This window comes from Argopecten irradians, chromosome 16 (genome assembly GCF_041381155.1).
Source record: "Argopecten irradians isolate NY chromosome 16, Ai_NY, whole genome shotgun sequence".
NCBI classification, from domain to species: Eukaryota; Metazoa; Mollusca; class Bivalvia; order Pectinida; family Pectinidae; genus Argopecten; species Argopecten irradians.
Genome location: NC_091149.1, coordinates 2,017,539 through 2,038,570, shown reverse-complemented (window position 1 = coordinate 2,038,570; position 21,032 = coordinate 2,017,539). Strand labels below are relative to the sequence as shown.

The 21,032-nt window shown below is 43.0% G+C and overlaps 1 protein-coding gene across 1 annotated transcript; it reads right to left on the bottom strand.

Annotated features, from left to right (window-relative positions):
* Window positions 1-3,488: 3,488 nt before the first annotated feature.
* Window positions 3,489-6,581, bottom strand: LOC138310826 (uncharacterized). Its single transcript, XM_069252153.1, has 2 exons — window positions 6,398-6,581; window positions 3,489-5,872 (listed from the first exon to the last, which is right to left on the bottom strand). The coding sequence occupies exon 2, from the start codon at window positions 5,757-5,759 to the stop codon at window positions 3,489-3,491; it is 2,271 nt and encodes a 756-aa protein (XP_069108254.1). The 5' UTR covers window positions 5,760-5,872; window positions 6,398-6,581.
* Between the last annotated feature and the right edge of the window lie 14,451 nt (window positions 6,582-21,032).

The window sequence follows — 21,032 nt, the reverse complement described above, 5'->3', positions numbered from 1 at the left end:
CTCAATATTTTGTAACCCCCCCCCCCCCCCCCCCCCCGCCACACCTACAGGAGGAGATTATTTCAACTCCCAACCATATAATATATGCTTTATGTTCATTTTTCATATATCACTAAATTTAATCCTTGTACACATTTATAGACAGTGGGGTCGCTAAAAGGAAATTAACGAATACGCAAATTGGCCGAATTAGCGTGTGAGCGTCGAAGGCGCGAGATTTTGGTGTTTTATTAGGGTCTGACGGTGACCCCCGGGATTAGTTTTATGTATTTTGATGATTTTGCGATCGCCCGACAGCGCGAGATTTTGGTGTTTGGGGGGTCCGGGGGTCTCCCCCGGGAAAAAATTACGATTTAGAATGGCTTAGATGATTTTTACGATGCATTTTGATGAATTTGCGAGCGCCCAAAGGCGTGAGAATTTGGTGTTAGAGGGGTCCGGGGGTCTCCCCCGGGAAAAAATTACGATTAAGAATGGCTGAAGATGAGTTTTACGATCCATTTCGATGAATTTGCGAGCGCCCAAAGGCGTGAGAATTTGGTGTTAGGAGGGTCCATGGGCCAAAGCAATCCACACCGACGTTTGTAAATGGTTGTGTCCGGCTCGACACGATCACATGGAAGATCTGCCATCTTTTGGTGTAAGGTTTTCCCCACGTAATTTTCTACATATAAACACATCTATGAAGAAGCGATGAAATCAAGGATTTTCCTCCTGTGATCCAATATCCAGCCGAGCGTATTGCCCCAGCTGTTATGTGACGACCTTGGTGCTTGACTAGGTTGTGAAAGTGAAGGACCAGAAGTCTGGCAATGTGCGACTTGCCAGGTATGAGGACCTGGTTTCTTTTCCTTGATATCAAGGTTAGAGTTCTGTAAAACGACCTCCAACTCTTAACACGTCCTCCTCATCCAATACTGGGTTTAGTGATGAAACTGCACTATCCTTAGGTAGGGGTTTTCCTTCTTTAATACAACAGATGTCATTGTAGTATGAATCTCGTTGGACTTGGTGTAAGATGAAAGTGCAAGCGTTTTTTCGGTGTCATTGACACTACGGGGTAAACAAGCGGTCTTCAATGCAGGAATCGGCATTATGAATGTAAAAATAAGCTATCCTTTTAAGACAACTTATAGCAGCTACTAAGGTCATTCCATCGAGAAAATTTCTCGAAGCGTTCTGGCCAGGGATAACTTAGGCTTGTCTATGTTAGTTTTGCAGGACCTAACATCTGCTCTCACCTCCTTGTCCAAGTGCGGATTCTCAATTTCATAGGAAGTTTCTCCACTTTGTTCCAATTCTCCTCATCAAGAATGGTGGACCGGATAAACCACATAGAATTAGCCATTTCCGATGGCGACACAGATCTGGTAGCCAGATCAGCCGGGATTGCTTTCTGTTGAAAAGAAACGTAAGACCATTGACTAGGTGTAGCATGGCTTGACGAATTCTTGAAACGCGGTTCGCGACATATGTATGGAACCTCCTAGATTCGTTGTGTATGTAGCCTAACACTACACGACTGTCTGAGTAGAACTTAAATCGGACAGTTGAAGATCTAAGTGTTCTGCAATGGATTCCGCTATCTCCACGGCCACGACAGCTCCGCATAACTCCAATCTTGGGATTGTGTGTCCGTGACTGGGCGCAAGTTTTGATTTCCCTAGCACAAATCCTAAATGTATGTTCCCTTGCTCATCATGTGTTCTGATGATATAGGCAACAGCTCCTATAGCCTTCTCTGAGGCATCCGAAAAGACATGGATGTCTCTGTAAGCTGCATTGTAGATAGGAATCGGACTATACGTTCGAGGTACAGTCAGAGTACTTAAATCCTGCAGGGATTCCACCCAATGTTTCCATTCTTCTTGCAAGTCATCAGGGAGAGGTTTATCCCAATCATCGGTAGTAGATACTACCTTTCTGAGTAGTAGCCGACCTTGAATGGTAGTTGGTGCAATGAAACCTAGAGGATCATAGAGGCTGTTTACTCGCGACAAGACTCCTCTACGCGTATATGGTTTGTCATCTTGCGCAACATTAAAGGCGAATGTGTCACCATCAAGGTTTCCAGTTGAGACCAAGGCTGCGTTGTGATGGTAGAGAGCTTGAAGAAAGGTCTAGATCCTTTAATCCACGAGCAAGATCGCAGTTAGGAAAGGCTGCAAGCACATCTTGAGAATTTGATGCCACCTTGTGCAACTTGAGGTTACCACCAGTTTCCAGAGCCTCCTGTGTCCGCTTTAATAGGGAGATAGCTTCGGCAGTGGTAGCCAATGACGTCAGAGCATCGTCCACATAGAAGTTTCTCTCAACAAACTGTCTGACGTCTGAACCATAAACTTCCTCTGAATCAAACGCAGTTTTCCGAAGACCATAGGTAGCCACGGCCGGGGATGTTGTGTTTCCGAACACGTGTACGCACATCCTGAATTCTATTAGGTCCTTTGACAGATCGTTGTCCCGATACCAGAAGAAGCGTAGATAATTTCTATGCTCAGGGTTGACATAGAAACAGTAAAAACATCTTTTGAATGTCCGCCATGATACCAACCGGCCCTTGACGAAAACGCATGAGCACCCCAAGCAGACTATTTGTTAAATCGGGTCCCGTTAGCAAGACCTTGTTAAGAGAGATGCCATTTAGTTCCGCAGAGGAGTCAAAAACTGCTCTTATTTGGTCCTTCTTTTGGGGATGATATACTCCAAATATTGGTAGATACCAGACTTCTTCATTTTCCTGCACAGGAGGTGCCACCTCCGCATGTCCACGCCTGAGGATCTCGTCCCATAAATGTAATAAAATGGGCCCGTTTGGTTGGATCCTTCCTCAGATTCGCCTCCAAAGATTTGGCTCGCTTGTAAGCCAGATTCTTGTTGTTTGGCAGACGGGGTCGAGTAACCTTGAAAGGCAGAGGTGCCTCCCAATTCCCGTCAGCGTTCTTTGACAGTCCTTTATCCATGATTTCCAAGAATTTGTTATCCTCAATGGATCTTGCAATCTTTTCGTCATCAGGAGTTCTTTGGAAAACATTGGCACCAAACAACTCATGTTCGTGTAAAGAGGTTCTTGTTCCCGTTTGGTCAGTGTAAGATTCTTGGACTTTGAAGAGGTTAGGACATGGAGGAAATATAGATGATCGTCCACTTGATAAAATGTGGGTTTTGTATGCTGACACCAATTGTGGAGCGTGAAACTTTATGAAGACATGTTTCACCGATAATTGTCCATCCAAGAGGAAGTCTTTGAGCATACGGCATACCAATCCGCTGGTCAAGTACATGGTGTGCTTGAATAACGTCACGACCGATGAGAAGATTTACATCGACACTGTTTTGTAATGGAGGAATGTGACTGGCTATATCCTTGAGGTGAGGATAGTTCATAGCAATATCTGGTGTGGGAATCTCCTCCTTGCAGTTTGGAATCTGGTCACATTCTATCAGATAGGACAAGTTAATTCTCGCGGTCCCATCATGAGACTCAACTACAAGATCCGTAGCTCGCCTTCCAGAGGTGTTGACCTTACCAGAGCACGACGATAAAGTGTAAGGGAGGACACACTTCTAATCCTTAGCTGATCGAAAAGTGTAGAGTTGGCGAGTGACCTATTACTTTGATCGTCGACAATGGCGTATGTCTGTACCGCTTGTTCTGGTTTCCCATTAAGATAGATCCTTACTAACATAGTCTTTGCGCATGACTTCCCTCCAACATTTTCTCCACAGATCTGTGTGCATGTAGTATTGACAGGCCGTGAGGAAGATTGCGTAGAATTCTCCCCGCCGTTATCTGTCGAGCGGCCTGATGGTTGACGCGTAACATGCATTGCTGACGAATGGTTAACACTTCCACACTCGCTGCATTGAATGTCTGCAGTGCAATCAGGTTTCTTATGGGAAGTAGAGTTACAACACCTGAAACATATTTTCTTGTCTCTCAAAAACTCTCTCCTATCGGCTATAGGCTTTGACCGGAAGCCTCGGCACTGATTTAAGGAATGTCCGGCGTTATGGAGAGGGCAACGTGCCAAATCACTGTTTGATTTTGTCTCGTTTTTATTGTTTGTGACCAACGAATCACTCAGATCTGTTTTCCTGTTGTTAACTGTGTTACGCTGTGACGATCTGTCTTTCTTCTGTGTTGATGAGGTAGAGCTCATTGAGGAATCATATGAGAAACTCGGGTTGTTTTTTATACGACTTTGTTCACGAAGGAATTCCGCAAAGAACGGGAATGGTGGATAAGTAACGGAGTTGTATCTCATATGCCTAGCTGCTGTATTTGTCCACTTCTCTTGCAGATTAGGTGGAAGTTTAGCTACGATTGGCGATACACCTGTAGACGAGTCAAAATGCCCAAGTAAGCCTTCATATATTCTCTCTTCCTTCAGAGATTCTATCTCTGACACAATGTCGCTAAGCTCATACAGTTTCTGAGAGTCCTTGGGGGACAACCTGGGAAAGGATGTGAGTCTCTGTTGTATGGAAGTGAGGATAAGCTCGGGAGCCCCATAGCGTTCATCGAGTCTTTCCCAGATTCGATGTACTCCCCTCTCTGGATGTTGAGCATTAGCAGTTTTGATACTTAGCACCTGTCTCTGTGACTCTGGTCCTGTCCATTTGACAAGAAGATCTAATTGTTCCTGAGCACTTACATCAAGGTCTGACATAATAGTAAGAAAACTAGCCTTCCAAGTTCTGTAAGACTCGGGTCTATCATTGAAGCTTGAAAGTCTGGATAGAAGGAGATCCTTTTTCATGAGAAATCTAGTGAAGTCTGACGCCACATTGTTTACTGGAGATGAGTGGTTTACAAACTCCTCTCTGTCAGGACGGTTCCTTATTTGATCTGACGGCACAAAGATAGTTGCTGCAGGGTTAAGCGGAGTATGTTTCAATGATGATTTTGGATTCCGTTCTGTTATCCGATTAGTTGTAGATTCTAACAGCTTTGGTTGGTTCTCTATGTCGGACCTGTTGTCATCGAGTTCATTGTCAAAACTGTCTAGATACCGTTCTACCTTTTCCTGTGGTGGCAGTGAAATACCTTCTTGGACTTCGATTCCACTTTCCTGTAGAACTTCCACTTCCGCTTCAAGAGCAGCTACTTCCTTTTCTCGAGAAATAATATCAATCTCTGCCTTAATCTTAGCTTGTTGTAACTGAAGAGATGCTTCTTTCTTTGCATATTCAGCTCTAACTCTTGCTGCCCCAGCCTCAGCCCTTTTCTTAGTTAGCGTGTTTGTTAAACTGCTGCTGGTGGTTGAAAGCTGACTACCTGAGTGGTTACTAGATGCTCTAGAGTGTCGACGTTTAACATTGAAGGAAGCATTACTGCTGTTTGATCTAACTTCATCAAATGACAGATTGTGTTCATGTTCCTCACTGTCGGTACGAAGTGTTTTTATAATGCGTAGAGCCTTATCACTCATCCACTGATAACCCTCCTCTGCCAATCTGTATTCCTTTAAGAGTTTCATACTATCTTCAGTTTTAGTCCGTAGTAAGAACTCCATTGTAGTTGTCGACAAGGTTTCATATTTCTTTATTCTCTCCTTGAGGGTATTCTCCAAACGAATAAGATAAGCTGGGTCACTTTTTTCACTTTCGTCTAAGTTTTCTATTCTTGATATTACAGAGTCAACCGTCTGCCATGCCCGTGACATGTTTTTGTTGTGCTTGAATAAGGTATCCTTGTAAAGTTCATACCCTTCCTCAGTGAGGGTGTGGATTCTGCCTGCTGTAGCCATGTCCATGAATTATTTACTGTGACTGCGGGTGCCGCAGTCCAGTTAACCACAACACAAGTCTCAATTCATAACAGAGATGTTTAATGCTGACTTGATGTGCTGATGATGATGGTAAATAACTGAAAAAATACAAATAAGGATTTCTGAACTATTTGTAATGATTTACATAATCTCATAAAATTATCTCAATGTTAAGAAACACATATTTTAGAATGACTAGATTACACAGATTAAAGGATTTCACCAACATATTTTAGGAATGACTAGATTGAACAAATAATAAAAATAATTCGAAAACTACTCCTGAGAACACTACCGATTCATATCCGAGTAACATTATACACCTGTCTTACTACGAGTTTACGTAAAACGAAGTAAATATTCACTAAAGTATTGCAAAATACAATAAACAACAATCATAAACTCGATACTGTAGAGCTATATGAATTATAAAAGGTATTAACATAGAACAAACCGAGCCGATCTAATAGACTAAACTGGGCGAGTTGTCTCTACAAAAATACTTAACTGACAAATGTAAACAAATGCAACTTATTTCCGACTGATTGTGCTTTTAAAACAGAAAATATGCCCTATTTGAATGTTAATTATAGACTTTGAATTGTTTATGACAATCGACTTACTTCATGGGTCGAGCAGGCTTGCAGTTCTGAGTTAATAAAGTTTGCGCGCCATGTGCTTCTAACATGTGTTTCTGCACCGGAAATGTTAAAAATACACTAACAAACAGATTCGTATAACTGACCAAAATGTCCGGAACGTACAAACTAAAATACAATAGGTAAAGGGAGATAACTCTGGCGAAGACAGCACAATGCACTTCTACTGTGAGCTTGTCTGACTAGATATGAGTAGATATGATGTCACTTCTACTGTGAGCTTGTCTGACTAGATTTGAGTAGATATGATGTCACTTCTACTGTGAGCTTGTCTGATTAGTTATGATGTCACTTCTAGTATGAGCTTGCCTAACTAGATATGAGTAGATATAATGTCACTTCTATTGTGGGCTTGTCTGACTAGATATGAGTGGATATGATGTCACTTCTACTGTGAGCTTGTCTGACTAGATATGATGTCACTTCTACTGTGAGCTTGTCTGACTAGATATCACTAGATATGATTTCACTTCTACTGTGAGCTTGTCTGACTAGATATGATGTCACTTCTACTGTGAGCTTGTCTGACTAGATATGATGTCACTTCTACTATGAGCTTGTCTGACTAGATATCACTAGATATGATGTCACTTCTACTGTGAGCTTGTCTGATTAGATATGAGTAGATATGATGTCACTTCTACTGTGAGCTTGCCTGACTAGATATGAGTAGATATGATGTCACTTCTACTATGAGCCTGCCTGACTAGATATGAGTAGATATGATGTCACTTCTACTGTGAGCTTGTCTGCCTAGATATGATGTCACTTCTACTATGAGCTTGCCTGACTAGATATGAGTAGATATGGTGTTACTTCTACTGTGAGCTTGTTAGACTAGATATGAGTAGATATGGTGTTACTTCTACTGTGAGCATGTCTGACTAGATATGAGTAGATATGTGTCACTTCTACTGTGAGCTTGTCTAACTAGATTTGAGTAGATATGATGTCACTTCTACTGTGAGCTTGTCTGACTAGATATCAGTAGATATGATTTCACTTCTACTGTGAGCTTGTCTGACTAGATATGATAAGTTTCACTTCTACTGTGAGCTTGTCTGACTAGATATGATGTCACTTCTACTATGAGCTTGTCTGACTATGAGTAGATATGGTGTTACTTCTACTGTGAGCTTGTTAGACTAGATATGAGTAGATATGGTGTTACTTCTACTGTGAGCTGTTGACTAGATTTGAGTAGATATGATGTTACTTCTACTGTGAGCATGTCTGACTAGATTTCAGTTCTACTGTGAGCTCACTTCTGACTAGTGATGATGTCACTGACTAGTATGAGCTTGTCACTTCTAACTGTGAGCCTTGTCTGATATGAGTTAGCTGACTAGTCACTTCTAGTATGAGCTTGTCCTAACTAGATATGAGTAGATATGATGTCACTTCTACTGTGAGCTTGCCTGACTAGATATGAGTAGATATGATATCACTTCTACTGTGAGCTTGTCCTGACTGGATATGATGTCACTTCTACTGTGAGCTTGTCTGAAGAGATTTGAGTAGATATGATGTCACCTTCTACTGTGAGCTTGTCTGACTAGATATGATGTCACTTCTACTGTGAGCTTGTCTAACTAGTAGATATGATGTCATTCTACTGAGCTTGTCTGACTAGATATGATGTCACTTCTACTGTGAGCTTGTCTGACTAGATATGATAGATCACTTCTACTGTGAGCTTGTCTGACTAGATATGGTGTCACTTCTACTGTGAGCTTGTTTGACTAGATATGACTAGATATGGTGTCACTTCTACTGTGAGCTTGTCTGACTAGATATGAGTAGATATGGTGTCACTTCTACTGTGAGCAGATTGTCTGACTAGATATGATGTCACTTCTACTGTGAGCTTGTTGACTAGATATGAGTAGATATGATGTCACTTCTACTGTGAGCTTGTCTGACTAGATATGAGTAGATATGGTGTCACTTCTACTGAGAGCTTGTCTGACTAGATATGATGTCACTTCTATTGTGAGCATGTCTGACTAGATTTGAGTAGACATGATGTCACTTCTACTGTGAGCTTGTCTGACTAGATATGAGTATACATGATGTCACTTCTACTGTGAGCTTGTCTGACTAGATATATGATATCACTTCTACTGTGAGCATGTCTGACTAGATATGAGTAGATCATGGTGTCATTTCTACTGTGAGCTTGTCTGACTAGATATGATGTCACTTCTATTGGGAGCATGTCTGACTAGATTTGAGTAGACATGATGTCACTTCTACTGTGAGCTTGTCTGACTAGATATGAGTAGACATGATGTCACTTCTACTGTGAGCTTGTCTGACTAGATATGATGTCACTTCTACTGTAAGCATGTCTGACTAGATATGATATCACTTCTACTGTGAGCATGTCTGACTAGATATGATAGATGATCACTTCTACTGTGAGCTTGTCTGACTAGATATGATGTCACTTCTACTGTGAGCTTGTCTGACTAGATATGATATCACTTCTACTGTGAGCATGTCAGACTAGATATGAGTAGATATGATGTCACTTCTACTGTGAGCATGTCTGACTAAATATGAGTAGATATGGTGTCACTTCTACTGTGAGCTTGTCTGACTAGATATGATGTCACTTCTATTGGGAGCATGTCTGACTAGATTTGAGTAGACATGATGTCACTTCTACTGTGAGCTTGTCTGACTAGATATGAGTAGACATGATGTCACTTCTACTGTGAGCTTGTCTGACTAGATATGATGTCACTTCTACTGTGAGCATGTCTGACTAGATAAGAGTAGATATGATGTTACTTCTACTGTGAACATGTGGCCTAACTAGATATAGATATCACTTCTACTGTGAGCATGTCTGACTAGATATGAGTAGATATGGTGTCATTTCTACTGTGAGCTTGTCTGACTAGATATGATGTCACTTCTACTGGGAGCTTGTCTGACTAGATATGAGTGATTTACTGTGAGCATGTCTGACTAGATATGATGTCACTTCTACTGTGAGCTTGTCTGACTAGATATGAGTATCACTTCTACTGTGAGCATGTAGAATGATTCACTTCTACTGTGAGCTTGTCTGACTAGACTATGATATGTCACTTTCTACTGTGAGCTTGTCTGACTGATATGATGTCACTTCTACTGAGTACTAGATATGATTCACTTCTACTGTGAGCTTGTTCTGAGACTAGATATGAGTGATATGTCACTTCTACTGTGAGCATGTCTGACTAGATATGAGTAGATATGATGTCACTTCTACTGTGAGCTTGTCTGACTAGATATGATTTCACTTCTACTGTGAGCATGTCTGACTAGATTGATGATCACTTCTACTGTGAGCTTGTCTGACTAGATATGATGTACTTCTACTATGAGCATGTTGACTAGATATGAGCTAGATATGGTGTCACTTCTACTGTGAGCATGTCTGACTAGATATGAGTAGATATGTGTCACTTCTACTGTGAGCATGTCTGACTAGATATGAGAAGACATGATATCACTTCTACTGTGAGCTTGTCTGACTAGATTGATGTCACTTCTACTGTGAGCTTGTCTGACTAGATATGGTAGATTGATGTCACTTCTACTAGCTGAGCACTTGAGCTTGGACTAGCTATGAACTAGTCTATGATGTCACTTCTACTGTGAGCATTGCCTGACTAGATATGAGTAGATATGATGTCACTTCTACTGTGAGCTTGTCTGACTGGATTGATGTCACTTCTACTGTGAGCTTGTCTGAAGAGATTATGAGTAGATATGATGTCACTTCTACTGTGAGCATTGTAGATAGATGTGATGTACTTCTACTGTGAGCTTGTCTAACTAGATATGAGTACATATGATGTCACCTTCTACTATGAGCTTGTCTGACTAGATATGATGTCACTTCTACTGTGTGAGCTTGATCTGACTAGATACAATTTGAGTAGATCATGGTGTCACTTCTACTGTGAGCATGTCTGACTAGGATTTGAGTAGACATGATGTCACTTCTACTGTGAGCTTGTCGGACAAGTATGAGTAGATATGGTGTCATTTCTATTGGAGCATGTCTGACTAGATTTGAGTAGATATGATGTCACTTCTACTGTGAGCTTGTCTGACTAGATTATGAGTAAGACATGATGTCACAATTCTACTGTGAGCTGTCTGACTAGATATGATATCACTTCTACTGTGAGCATGTCTGACTAGATATGAGTAGATTATGGTGTCATTTCTACTGTGAGCTTGTCTGATAGATATAATGTCACTTCCTAGTGGCAGCATGTCTGACTAGATTTGAGTAGACATGATGTCACTTCTACTGTGGAGCTTGTCTGACTAGATATGAGTAGACAGTTGATGTCACTTCTACTGTGAGCTTGTCTGACTAGATATGATATCACTTCTACTGTGAGCATGTCTGACTAGATATGAGTAGATATGGTGTCATTTCTACTGTGAGCATGTCTGACTAGATATGATGTCACTTCTATTGGGAGCATGTCCTGAACTAGACTTTGAGTAGACATGATGTCACTTCTACTGTGAGCTTGTCTGACTAGATATGAGTAGGACATTGATGTCACTTCTACTGTGAGCTTGTCTGACTAGCTCTGACTAGATAGAGATGAATGATGTCACTTCTACTGTGAGCTTGTCTGGACTAAGATATGATATCACTTCTACAGTGTGCATGTCTGACTAGATGATGATATCACTTCTACTGTGAGCGTGTCTGACTAGAATATGATGATATCACTTCTACTGTGAGCTTGTCTGACTAGATATGATATCACTTATGTTGACTTGTTGACTAGATATGATGTCTTCCTACTGTGACTAGATATGATAACACTTCTCCTGTGAGCATGTCAGACTAGATATGAGCTAGATATGATGTCACTTCTACTGTGAGCATGTCTGACTAACATATGAGATAGATATGGTGTCACTTCTTACTGTGAGCTTGTCTGACTAGAAATGATGTCACTTCTACTTGGGAGCATGTCTGACTAGATTTGAGTAGACATGAGTGTCACTTCTACTGTGAGCTTGTCTGACTAGATTGACATGAGTAGACATGATGTCACTTCTACTGTGAGTTTGTTCTGACTAGATATGATGTCACTTCTACTGTGGAGCATGTCTGACTAGACGAAGAGTAGATATGATGTTACTTCTACTGTGAACTGTCTGACTTAGATATGATATCACTTCTACTGTGAGCATGTCTGACTAGATATGAGTAAGATATGGTGTCATTTCTACTGTGAGCTTGTCTGACTAGATATGATGTCACTTCTATTGGGGAGGGCCATGTCTGACTAGAATTATGAGTAGACATGATGTCACTTTACTGTGAGCTTGTCTGCCTAGATATGAGTAGACATGATGTCACTTCTACCCTGATGATCTTGTCTGAACTATAGAATGATGATATTCACTTATACTGTAAGCATGTCTGACTAGATATTGATATCACTTCAATTGTGAGCATGTCTGACTAGTATGATATCACTTCTACTGTTGAGCTTGTCTGACTAGATTATGATGTCACTTCTAATGTGAGCATGTCTGACTAGATATGATGTCACGTTCTACTGTGAGCTTGGTCTGACTAGATATGAATATCACTTTCTTCTGTGAGCATGTCGACTAGATATGAGTTAGATATGATGTCACTTCTGACTGTGAGCATGTCTGACTGAAATATGAGTAGATATGTGTCACTTCTACTGTGAGCTTGTTCTGACTAGATATGATGTCACTTCTATTTGGGAGCATGTCTGGACTAGATTATGAGCTTAGACATGATGTCACTTCTACTGTGAGTTTGTTCTGACTCTGATATGACGTAGACATGATGAACTTCTACTATGAGCATGTCTGACTAGATATGAGTAGATATGATGTCACTTTCCTACATATGAGCAGATGTCTGACTAGATATGAGTAGATCTGATGTCACTTTTACTATGAGGCAGGTCTGGACTAGATCATGAGTAGCACAAATGATGTCACTTCGACTGTGAGCTTGCCTGACTACGATATGATTGTCACTTCTACTATGAGCTTGCCTGACTAGATATGAGTAGATTGGTGTTACTCTACTGTGTCGCTTGTTATGACTAGATATGAGATAGCATAATGGTGTTACTTCTACTGTGAGCATGTCTGACTAGATTTGAGATATTTATGGTGTTACTTCTACTGTGAGGCTTGTTAGACTAGATATGACTAGATATGATGTCACTTCTACTGTGAGCTTGTCTGCACTAGATGTACACTTCTACTTGTGAGCTTGTCTGAACTAGTTATGATGTCACTTCTAGTATGGAGCTTGCCTAACTAGATATGAGGTAAGATAATGATTTCACTTCTACTGTGAGCTTGCCTGACTAGGATATGAGTAGATATGATATCACTTTCTACTGTGAGCTTGTCTGACTAGCTGGATATGATGTCACTTCTACTGTGAGCTTGTCTTCTGAAGAGATTTGGTAGATATGATGATCACTTCTACTGTGAGCTTGTCTGACTAGATATGGATGTCACTCTCTTACTGTGAGTTGTTCTAACTAGTTATGCAGTGAGTACATATGCATGTCACCTTTACTATGAGCTTGTCTGACTAGATATGATATCACTTTCGTACTGTGAAGCTTGTCTGACTTGATATGAGTAGATTATGGTGTCATTTCTATTTGGGAGCATGTCTGACTAGATTTGAGTAGACATTGATGTCACTTCTACTCGTGAGCTTGTCGGACAGATATGAGTTAGATATGGTGTTCATTTCTATTGGGAGCCATTGTCTGACTCCTAGATCTTTGAGTTAGACATGATGTCAATTCTACTCGTGGAGACTTGTCTGACTAGATATGAGTAGACATGATGTCACTATCTACTGTGAGCTTGTCTGACTAGATATGATATCACTTCTACTTGTGTGCATGTCTGACTAGATATGAGTAGATATGGTGTCCATTTTCTACTGTGAGCTTGTCTGACTAGATATGATGTCACTTCATATTGGGGAAAGCATGGTCTTGACTAGATTTGAGTAGACATGATGTCACTTCTACTGTGAGCTTGTCTGACTAGATATGAGTAGACATGATGTCTACTTCTACTGTGAGCTTGTCTGACTAGATATGATATTACTTCTACTGTAAGCATGGTCTGACTAGATATTGATATCATTCTTACTGTGAGCATGTCTGATAGATATTGATATCACTTCTACTGTGAGCTTGTACTTGACTAGATATGATGTCACTTCTACTGTGAGCATGTCTGAACTAGATATGATGGTCCACTTCTACTGTGCAGCTTGTCTGGACTAGATATGATATCACTTCTACTGTGGAGCCATGTCAGACTAGATATGAGTAGATATGATGTCACTTCTACTGTGAGCATGTCTGACTTCTAAATATGAGTAGATATGGTGTCACTTCTACTGTGAGCTTGTCTCTGACTAGATATTGATTGTCACTTCTCATTGGTAGAGCATGTCTGACTAGATTTGCGTAGTCATGCTGTCACTTCTACTGTGAGCTTGTCTGACTAGATATGAGTAGGACATGATGTCACTTCTACTGTGAGTTTGTCCTGACTAGATTATGACTGTCACTTCTACTGATGAGCATGTCTGACTAGATAAGAGTAGATATGATGTTACTTCTACTGTGAAAACATGGTCTGACTAGATAAGAGTAGATATGGTGTCACTTCTACTGTGAGCTTGTCTGACTAAAACTAACAGACATTTTTACATTTTACAGATATATGTATTGCACTATTGAAACTCCTGACTTGTAACACTGTCATGAGCTTGACGACATATTTGACAAGATATGAGTAGAATTGTCAGGGTCATCTGATCAATATAACTCCATTATGGACATGTCTGACCAATCAGGGTCATACTTTGAGGCTTGTCTGAAAACACTAGATATGATGTAGCACAATCGGTTACATCATAGATATGATATTACTTCTACGTACCACTCCCGAACTAGATAAGATATCCACTTACTACTTACTGAGCTGTCTGGTCAATTGGTGATGTGATACTGTCTGACTAGATATGATATAATGTCAACCCCTACTGTGAGCATAGTCTTGAACTAAGGTACAAGATGTCACTTCTACTAACTTGTCAACCTCTGGGTCTAGTGTGACAGTTATGGATGTTCTACTTCTCAGCATTCTACTAATAGAAAAAAAATACTAATTCTGGTGATCCAAACCAGTGGCTGGATATGATAAAGTCATTCTGACCAAATTCTGTCACTATTTAGACTACCATAACTAGTCTGTAAGATATGAGTAGATATGATGTCACCACTGGACTCAACTCTTCCACCATCTGGGTCATAGTGGACTGGGTCATAGTCATTATAAAGACTGGGTCATTTAACTACCAACTTTCCACCTCTGGGTCATGGTGACTGGGTTGATATAAGCATTTTGACCACTAACCCTCACACCCTCTGGGTCATGGTGACTGGGTCATTTACCACTAACCCTCCACTCGGGTCATGGTGCTGGGCCATTCTAACCACTTACTCTACACCATCTGGGTCATAGTGGACTGGATCATTCTACCACACTAACTCTCCACCTCTGGGTCATAGTGACTGGGTCATTCTACCACTAACCCTCCACCTCTGGTCATAGTGACTGGGTCATTCTACCACTAACTCCTCCACCTCTGGGTCATGGTGACTGGGTCATTCTACCACTAACTCTCCACCTCTGGGTCATAGTGACTGGGTCATTCTACCCACTAACTCTCCACCTCTGGGTCATAGTGACTGGGTCATTCTACCACTAACTCTCCACCTCTGGGGTCATAGTGACTGGGTCATTCTACCACTAACCTCCACCTCTGGGTCATGGTGACTGGTCCCCACTAACTCTCCACCTCTGGGTCATGGTGACTGGGTCATTCTACCACTAACTCTCCACCTCTGGGTCATAGTGACTGGGTCATTCTACCACTAACTCTCCACCTCTGGGTCATAGTGACTGGGTCATATACCACTAACTCTCCACCTCTGGGTCATGGTGACTGGGTCATTCTACCACTAACTCTCCACCTCTGGGTCATGGTGACTGGGTCATTCTACCACTAACTCTCCACCTCTGGGTCATAGTGACTGGGTCATTCTACCACTAACTCTCCACCTCTGGGTCATAGTGACTGGGTCATTCTACCACTAACCCTCCACCTCTGGGTCATGGTGACTGGGTCATTCTACTACTAACTCTCCACCTCTGGGTCATAGTGACTGGGTCATTCTACTGGGTCACTAACTAACTCCACCTCTGGGTCATAGTGACTGGGTCATTCTACCACTAACTCTCCACCTCTGGGTCATAGTGACTGGGTCATTCTACCACTAACTCTCCACCTCTGGGTCATAGTGACTGGGTCATTCTACTACCACTAACTCTCCACCTCTGGGTCATAGTGACTGGGTCATTCTACCACTAACTCTCCACCTCTGGGTCATGGTGACTGGGTCATTCTACCACTAACTCTCCACCTCTGGGTCATAGTGACTGGGTCATTCTACTACTAACTCTCCACCTCTGGGTCATAGTGACTGGGTCATTCTACCACTAACTCTCCACCTCTGGGTCATAGTGACTGGGTCATTCTACTACTAACTCTCCACCTCTGGGTCATGGTGACTGGGTCATTCTACACTAACTCTCCACCTCTGGGTCATAGTGACTGGGTCATTCTACCACTAACTCTCCACCTCTGGGTCATAGTGACTGGGTCATTCTACCACTAACTCTCTCCACCTCTGGGTCATAGTGACTGGGTCATTCTACCACTAACTCTCCACCTCTGGGTCATGGTGACTGGGTCATTCTACCACTAACTCTCCACCTCTGGGTCATAGTGACTGGGTCATTCTACCACTAACTCTCCACCTCTGGGTCATAGTGACTGGGTCATTCTACCACTAACTCTCCACCTCTGGGTCATAGTGACTGGGTCATTCTACCACTAACTCTCCACCTCTGGGTCATAGTGACTGGGTCATTCTACCACTAACTCTCCACCTCTGGGTCATAGTGACTGGGTCATTCTACCACTAATTCTCCACCTCTGGGTCATAGTGACTGGGTCATTCTACTACTAACTCTCCACCTCTGGGTCATAGTGACTGGGTCATTCTACCCTCCACCTCTGGGTCATAGTGACTGGGTCATTCTACCACTAACTCTCCACCTCTGGGTCATAGTGACTGGGTCATTCTACCACTAACTCTCCACCTCTGGGTCATAGTGACTGGGTCATTCTACTACTAACTCTCCACCTCTGGGTCATAGTGACTGGGTCATTCTACCACTAACTCTCCACCTCTGGGTCATGTGACTGGGTCATTCTACCACTAACTCTCCACCTCTGGTTCATAGTGACTGGGTCATATACCACTAATTCTCCACCTCTGGGTCATAGTGACTGGGTCATTCTACCACTAACTCTCCACCTCTGGGTCATAGTGACTGGGTCATTCTACCACTAACTCTCCACCTCTGGGTCATGGTGACTGGGTCATTCTACTACACTAACTCTCCACCTCTGGGTCATAGTGACTGGGTCATTCTACCACTAACCCTCCACCTCTGGGTCATGGTGACTGGGTCATTCTACCACTAATCTACCCTCCACCTCTGGGTCATGGTGACTGGGTCATTCTACCACTAACCTCCACCTCTGGGTCATGGTGACTGGGTCATTCTACCACTAACTCTCCACCTCTGGGTCATGGTGACTGGGTCATTCTACCACTAACTCTCCACCTCTGGGTCATGGTGACTGGGTCATTCTACCACTCTAACCTCTGGGTCATGGTGACCGGGTCATGGTACCATCTACCACTAACTCTCCACCTCTGGGTCATGGTGACTGGGTCATTCTACCACTAACTCTCCACCTCTGGGTCATGGTGACTGGTCATTCTACCACTAACTCTCACCTCTGGGTCATGGTGACTGGGTCATTCTACCACTAACTCCTCCACCTCTGGGTCCATGGTGACTGGGTCATTCTACCACTAACTCTCCACCTCTGGGTCATGGTGACCGGGTCATTCTACCACTAACCTCCACCTCTGGGTCATGGTGACTGGGTCATTCTACCACTAACTCTCCACCTCTGGGTCATGGTGACTGGGTCATTCTACCACTAACTCTCCACCTCTGGGTCATGGTGACTGGGTCATTCTACTCTAACTCTCCACCTCTGGGTCATGGTGACTGGGTCATTCTACCACTAACTCTCCACCTCTGGGTCATGGTGACTGGGTCATTCTACCACTAACTCTCCACCTCTGGGTCATGGTGACTGGGTCATTCTACCACTCAACTCTCTCCACTGGGTCATTGACTGGGTCATTCCACTAACTCTCCACCTCTGGGTCATGGTGACTGGGTCATTCTACCACTAACTCTCCACCTCTGGGTCATGGTGACTGGGTCATTCTACCACTAACTCTCCACCTCTGGGTCATGGTGACTGGGTCATTCTACCACTAATTCTCCACCTCTGGGTCATAGTGACTGGGTCATTCTACTACTAACTCTCCACCTCTGGGTCATGGTGACTGGGTCATTCTACCACTAACTCTCCACCTCTGGGTCATAGTGACTGGGTCATTCTACCACTAACTCTCCACCTCTGGGTCATGGTGACTGGGTCATTCTACCACTAACTCTCCACCTCTGGGTCATAGTGACTGGGTCATTCTACCACTAACTCTCCACCTCTGGGTCATAGTGACTGGGTCATATACCACTAACTCTCCACCTCTGGGTCATAGTGACTGGGTCATTCTACCCTCTCTCCACCTCTGGGTCATAGTGACTGGGTCATTCTACCACTAACTCTCCACCTCTGGGTCATAGTGACTGGGTCATTCTACCACTAACTCTCCACCTCTGGGTCATAGTGACTGGGTCATTCTACCACTAACTCTCCACCTCTGGGTCATAGTGACTGGGTCATTCTACCACTAACTCTCCACCTCTGGGTCATAGTGACTGGGTCATTCTACCACTAACTCTCCACCTCTGGGTCATAGTGACTGGGTCATATACCACTAACTCTCCACCTCTGGGTCATAGTGACTGGGTCATTCTACTACTAACTCTCCACCTCTGGGTCATAGTGACTGGGTCATTCTACCACTAACTCTCCACCTCTGGGTCATAGTGACTGGGTCATTCTACCACTAACTCTCCACCTCTGGGTCATAGTGACTGGGTCATTCTACCACTAACTCTCCCTCTGGGTCATAGTGACTGGGTCATTCTACCACTAACTCTCCACCTCTGGGTCATAGTGACTGGGTCATTCTACCACTATCTACCTTGTAACTATTCTACACTCCCCCACCTCTGGGTCATAGTGACTGGGTCATTCTACTAACCCTCCACCTCTGGGTCATAGTGACTGGGTCATTCTACCACTAACTCTCCACCTCTGGGTCATAGTGACTGGGTCATTCTACCACTAACTCTCCACCTCTGGGTCATAGTGACTGGGTCATTCTACCACTATCTCCACCTCTGGGTCATGGTGACTGGGTCATTCTACCACTAACCCCACCTCTGGGTCATAGTGACTGGGTCATTCTACACTACTCTCCACCTCTGGGTCATAGGGGTCATATCTACCACTAACTCTCCACCTCTGGGTCATAGTGACTGGGTCATTCTACACATAACTCTCCACCTCTGGGTCATAGTGACTGGGTCATTCTACCACTAACCTCCACCTCTGGGTCATAGTGACTGGGTCATTCTACCACTAACTCTCCACCTCTGGGTCATAGTGACTGGGTCATTCTACCCTCCACCTCTGGGTCATAGTGACTTGGTCATTCTACCACTAACTCTCCACCTCTGGTTCATAGTGACTGGGTCATATACCAGTAATTCTCCACCTCTGGGTCATAGTGACTTGGGTCATTCTACTACCACTCCACCTCTGGGTCATGGTGACTGGGTCATTCTACCACTAACTCTCCACCTCTGGGTCATAGTGACTGGGTCATTCTACCACTAACTCTCCACCTCTGGGTCATGGTGACTGGGTCATTCTACCACTAACTCTCCACCTCTGGGTCATGGTGACTGGGTCATTATACCACTAACCCTCCACCTCTGGGTCAAGGTGACCAGGTCATTCTACCACTAACTCTCCACCTCTGGGTCATAGTGACCAGGTCATTCTACTATAACTCTCCACCTCTGGGTCATGGTGACTGGGTCATTCTACCAATTAATTTTCCACCTCTGAGTCATAGTGACTGGGTCATATACCACTAACTCTCCACCTCTGGGTCATGGTGACTGGGTCATTCTACCACTAATTTTCCACCTCTGGGTCATGGTGACTGGGTCATTCTCTACTCTCCACCTCTTGGTCATGGTGACTGGGTCATTCTACCACTAATTTTCCACCTCTGGCTCATGGTGACTGGGTCATTATACCACTAACCCTCAACCTCTGGGTCATGGTGACCAGGTCATTCTACCACTAACTCTCCACCTCTGGGTCATAGTGACCAGTACATTCTACCCTCCACCTTTGGGTCACGATGACCAGTACATTCTACCACTAACTCTCCACCTTTGGGTCATGGTGACCGGGTCATTCTACCTTACACCTCTGGGTCATGGTGACCAGTACATTCTACCACTAACCCTCCACCTCTGGGTCATGGTGACTGGGTCATTCTACCACTAACTCTCCACCTCTGGGTCATGGTGACCGGGTCATTCTACCACTAACTCTCCACCTCTGGGTCACGGTGACCGGGTCATTCTACCCTACACCTCTGGGTCATGGTGACTGGGTCATTCTACCACTAACTCTCCACCTCTGGGCCATGTTGACTGGGTCATTCTACCACTAACTTTCCACCTCTGGGTCACGGTGACTTGGTCATTCTACCCTCCACCTCTGGGTCATGGTGACTGGATCATTCTACCACTAACTCTCCACCTCTTGGTCATGGTGCCTGATCAAGTGGTCAAGCTTGATTGATATTTGACCACCTATAGTCCTCTTCCTTTGTGACTAATTTGTTTCTTATCATAAAGGCCAAAGGACGTTTTGGGCCAAAAACCCAATATTATTATAATAAATTTTAGCATTTAGAAGCCACCTGCCATTATAGGTTTCTGTTTTTGTTTCTAAAAGTTTTTCAACCAAATTCCCAAAGCTTTATAAGTTCAAGTACATAATAATAAATATTATCTTAAGCTGAAATAATCTACTGGTGTAGTTTTATATATTTGGTAGGTAAAAGATATTATTGTATCTACACCGATACATAACAATAGTTTACTGCTAGCTTCTAACCCTAATATGACTGTACATTTCAGGTGAGGTGAATACTTGAGATGAAGCCTGGTAATTTAGATTGTAAGATGTAAACTAAAATGTCTTCTTGTAAAGACTAATAAAAAAATGGAGGATGTAGCACTGCCTACTTAATATCTTATTCACTGTACTACTGTATATCAATCAATTTTTTGCAATGAAATAATGATCAGTAACCACCATAGT

Coding starts and splice junctions, on each gene's coding strand:
- LOC138310826 (XM_069252153.1), bottom strand. CDS start 5,759: ATGGACATGGCTACAGCAGGCAGAATCCACACCCTCACTGAGGAAGGG.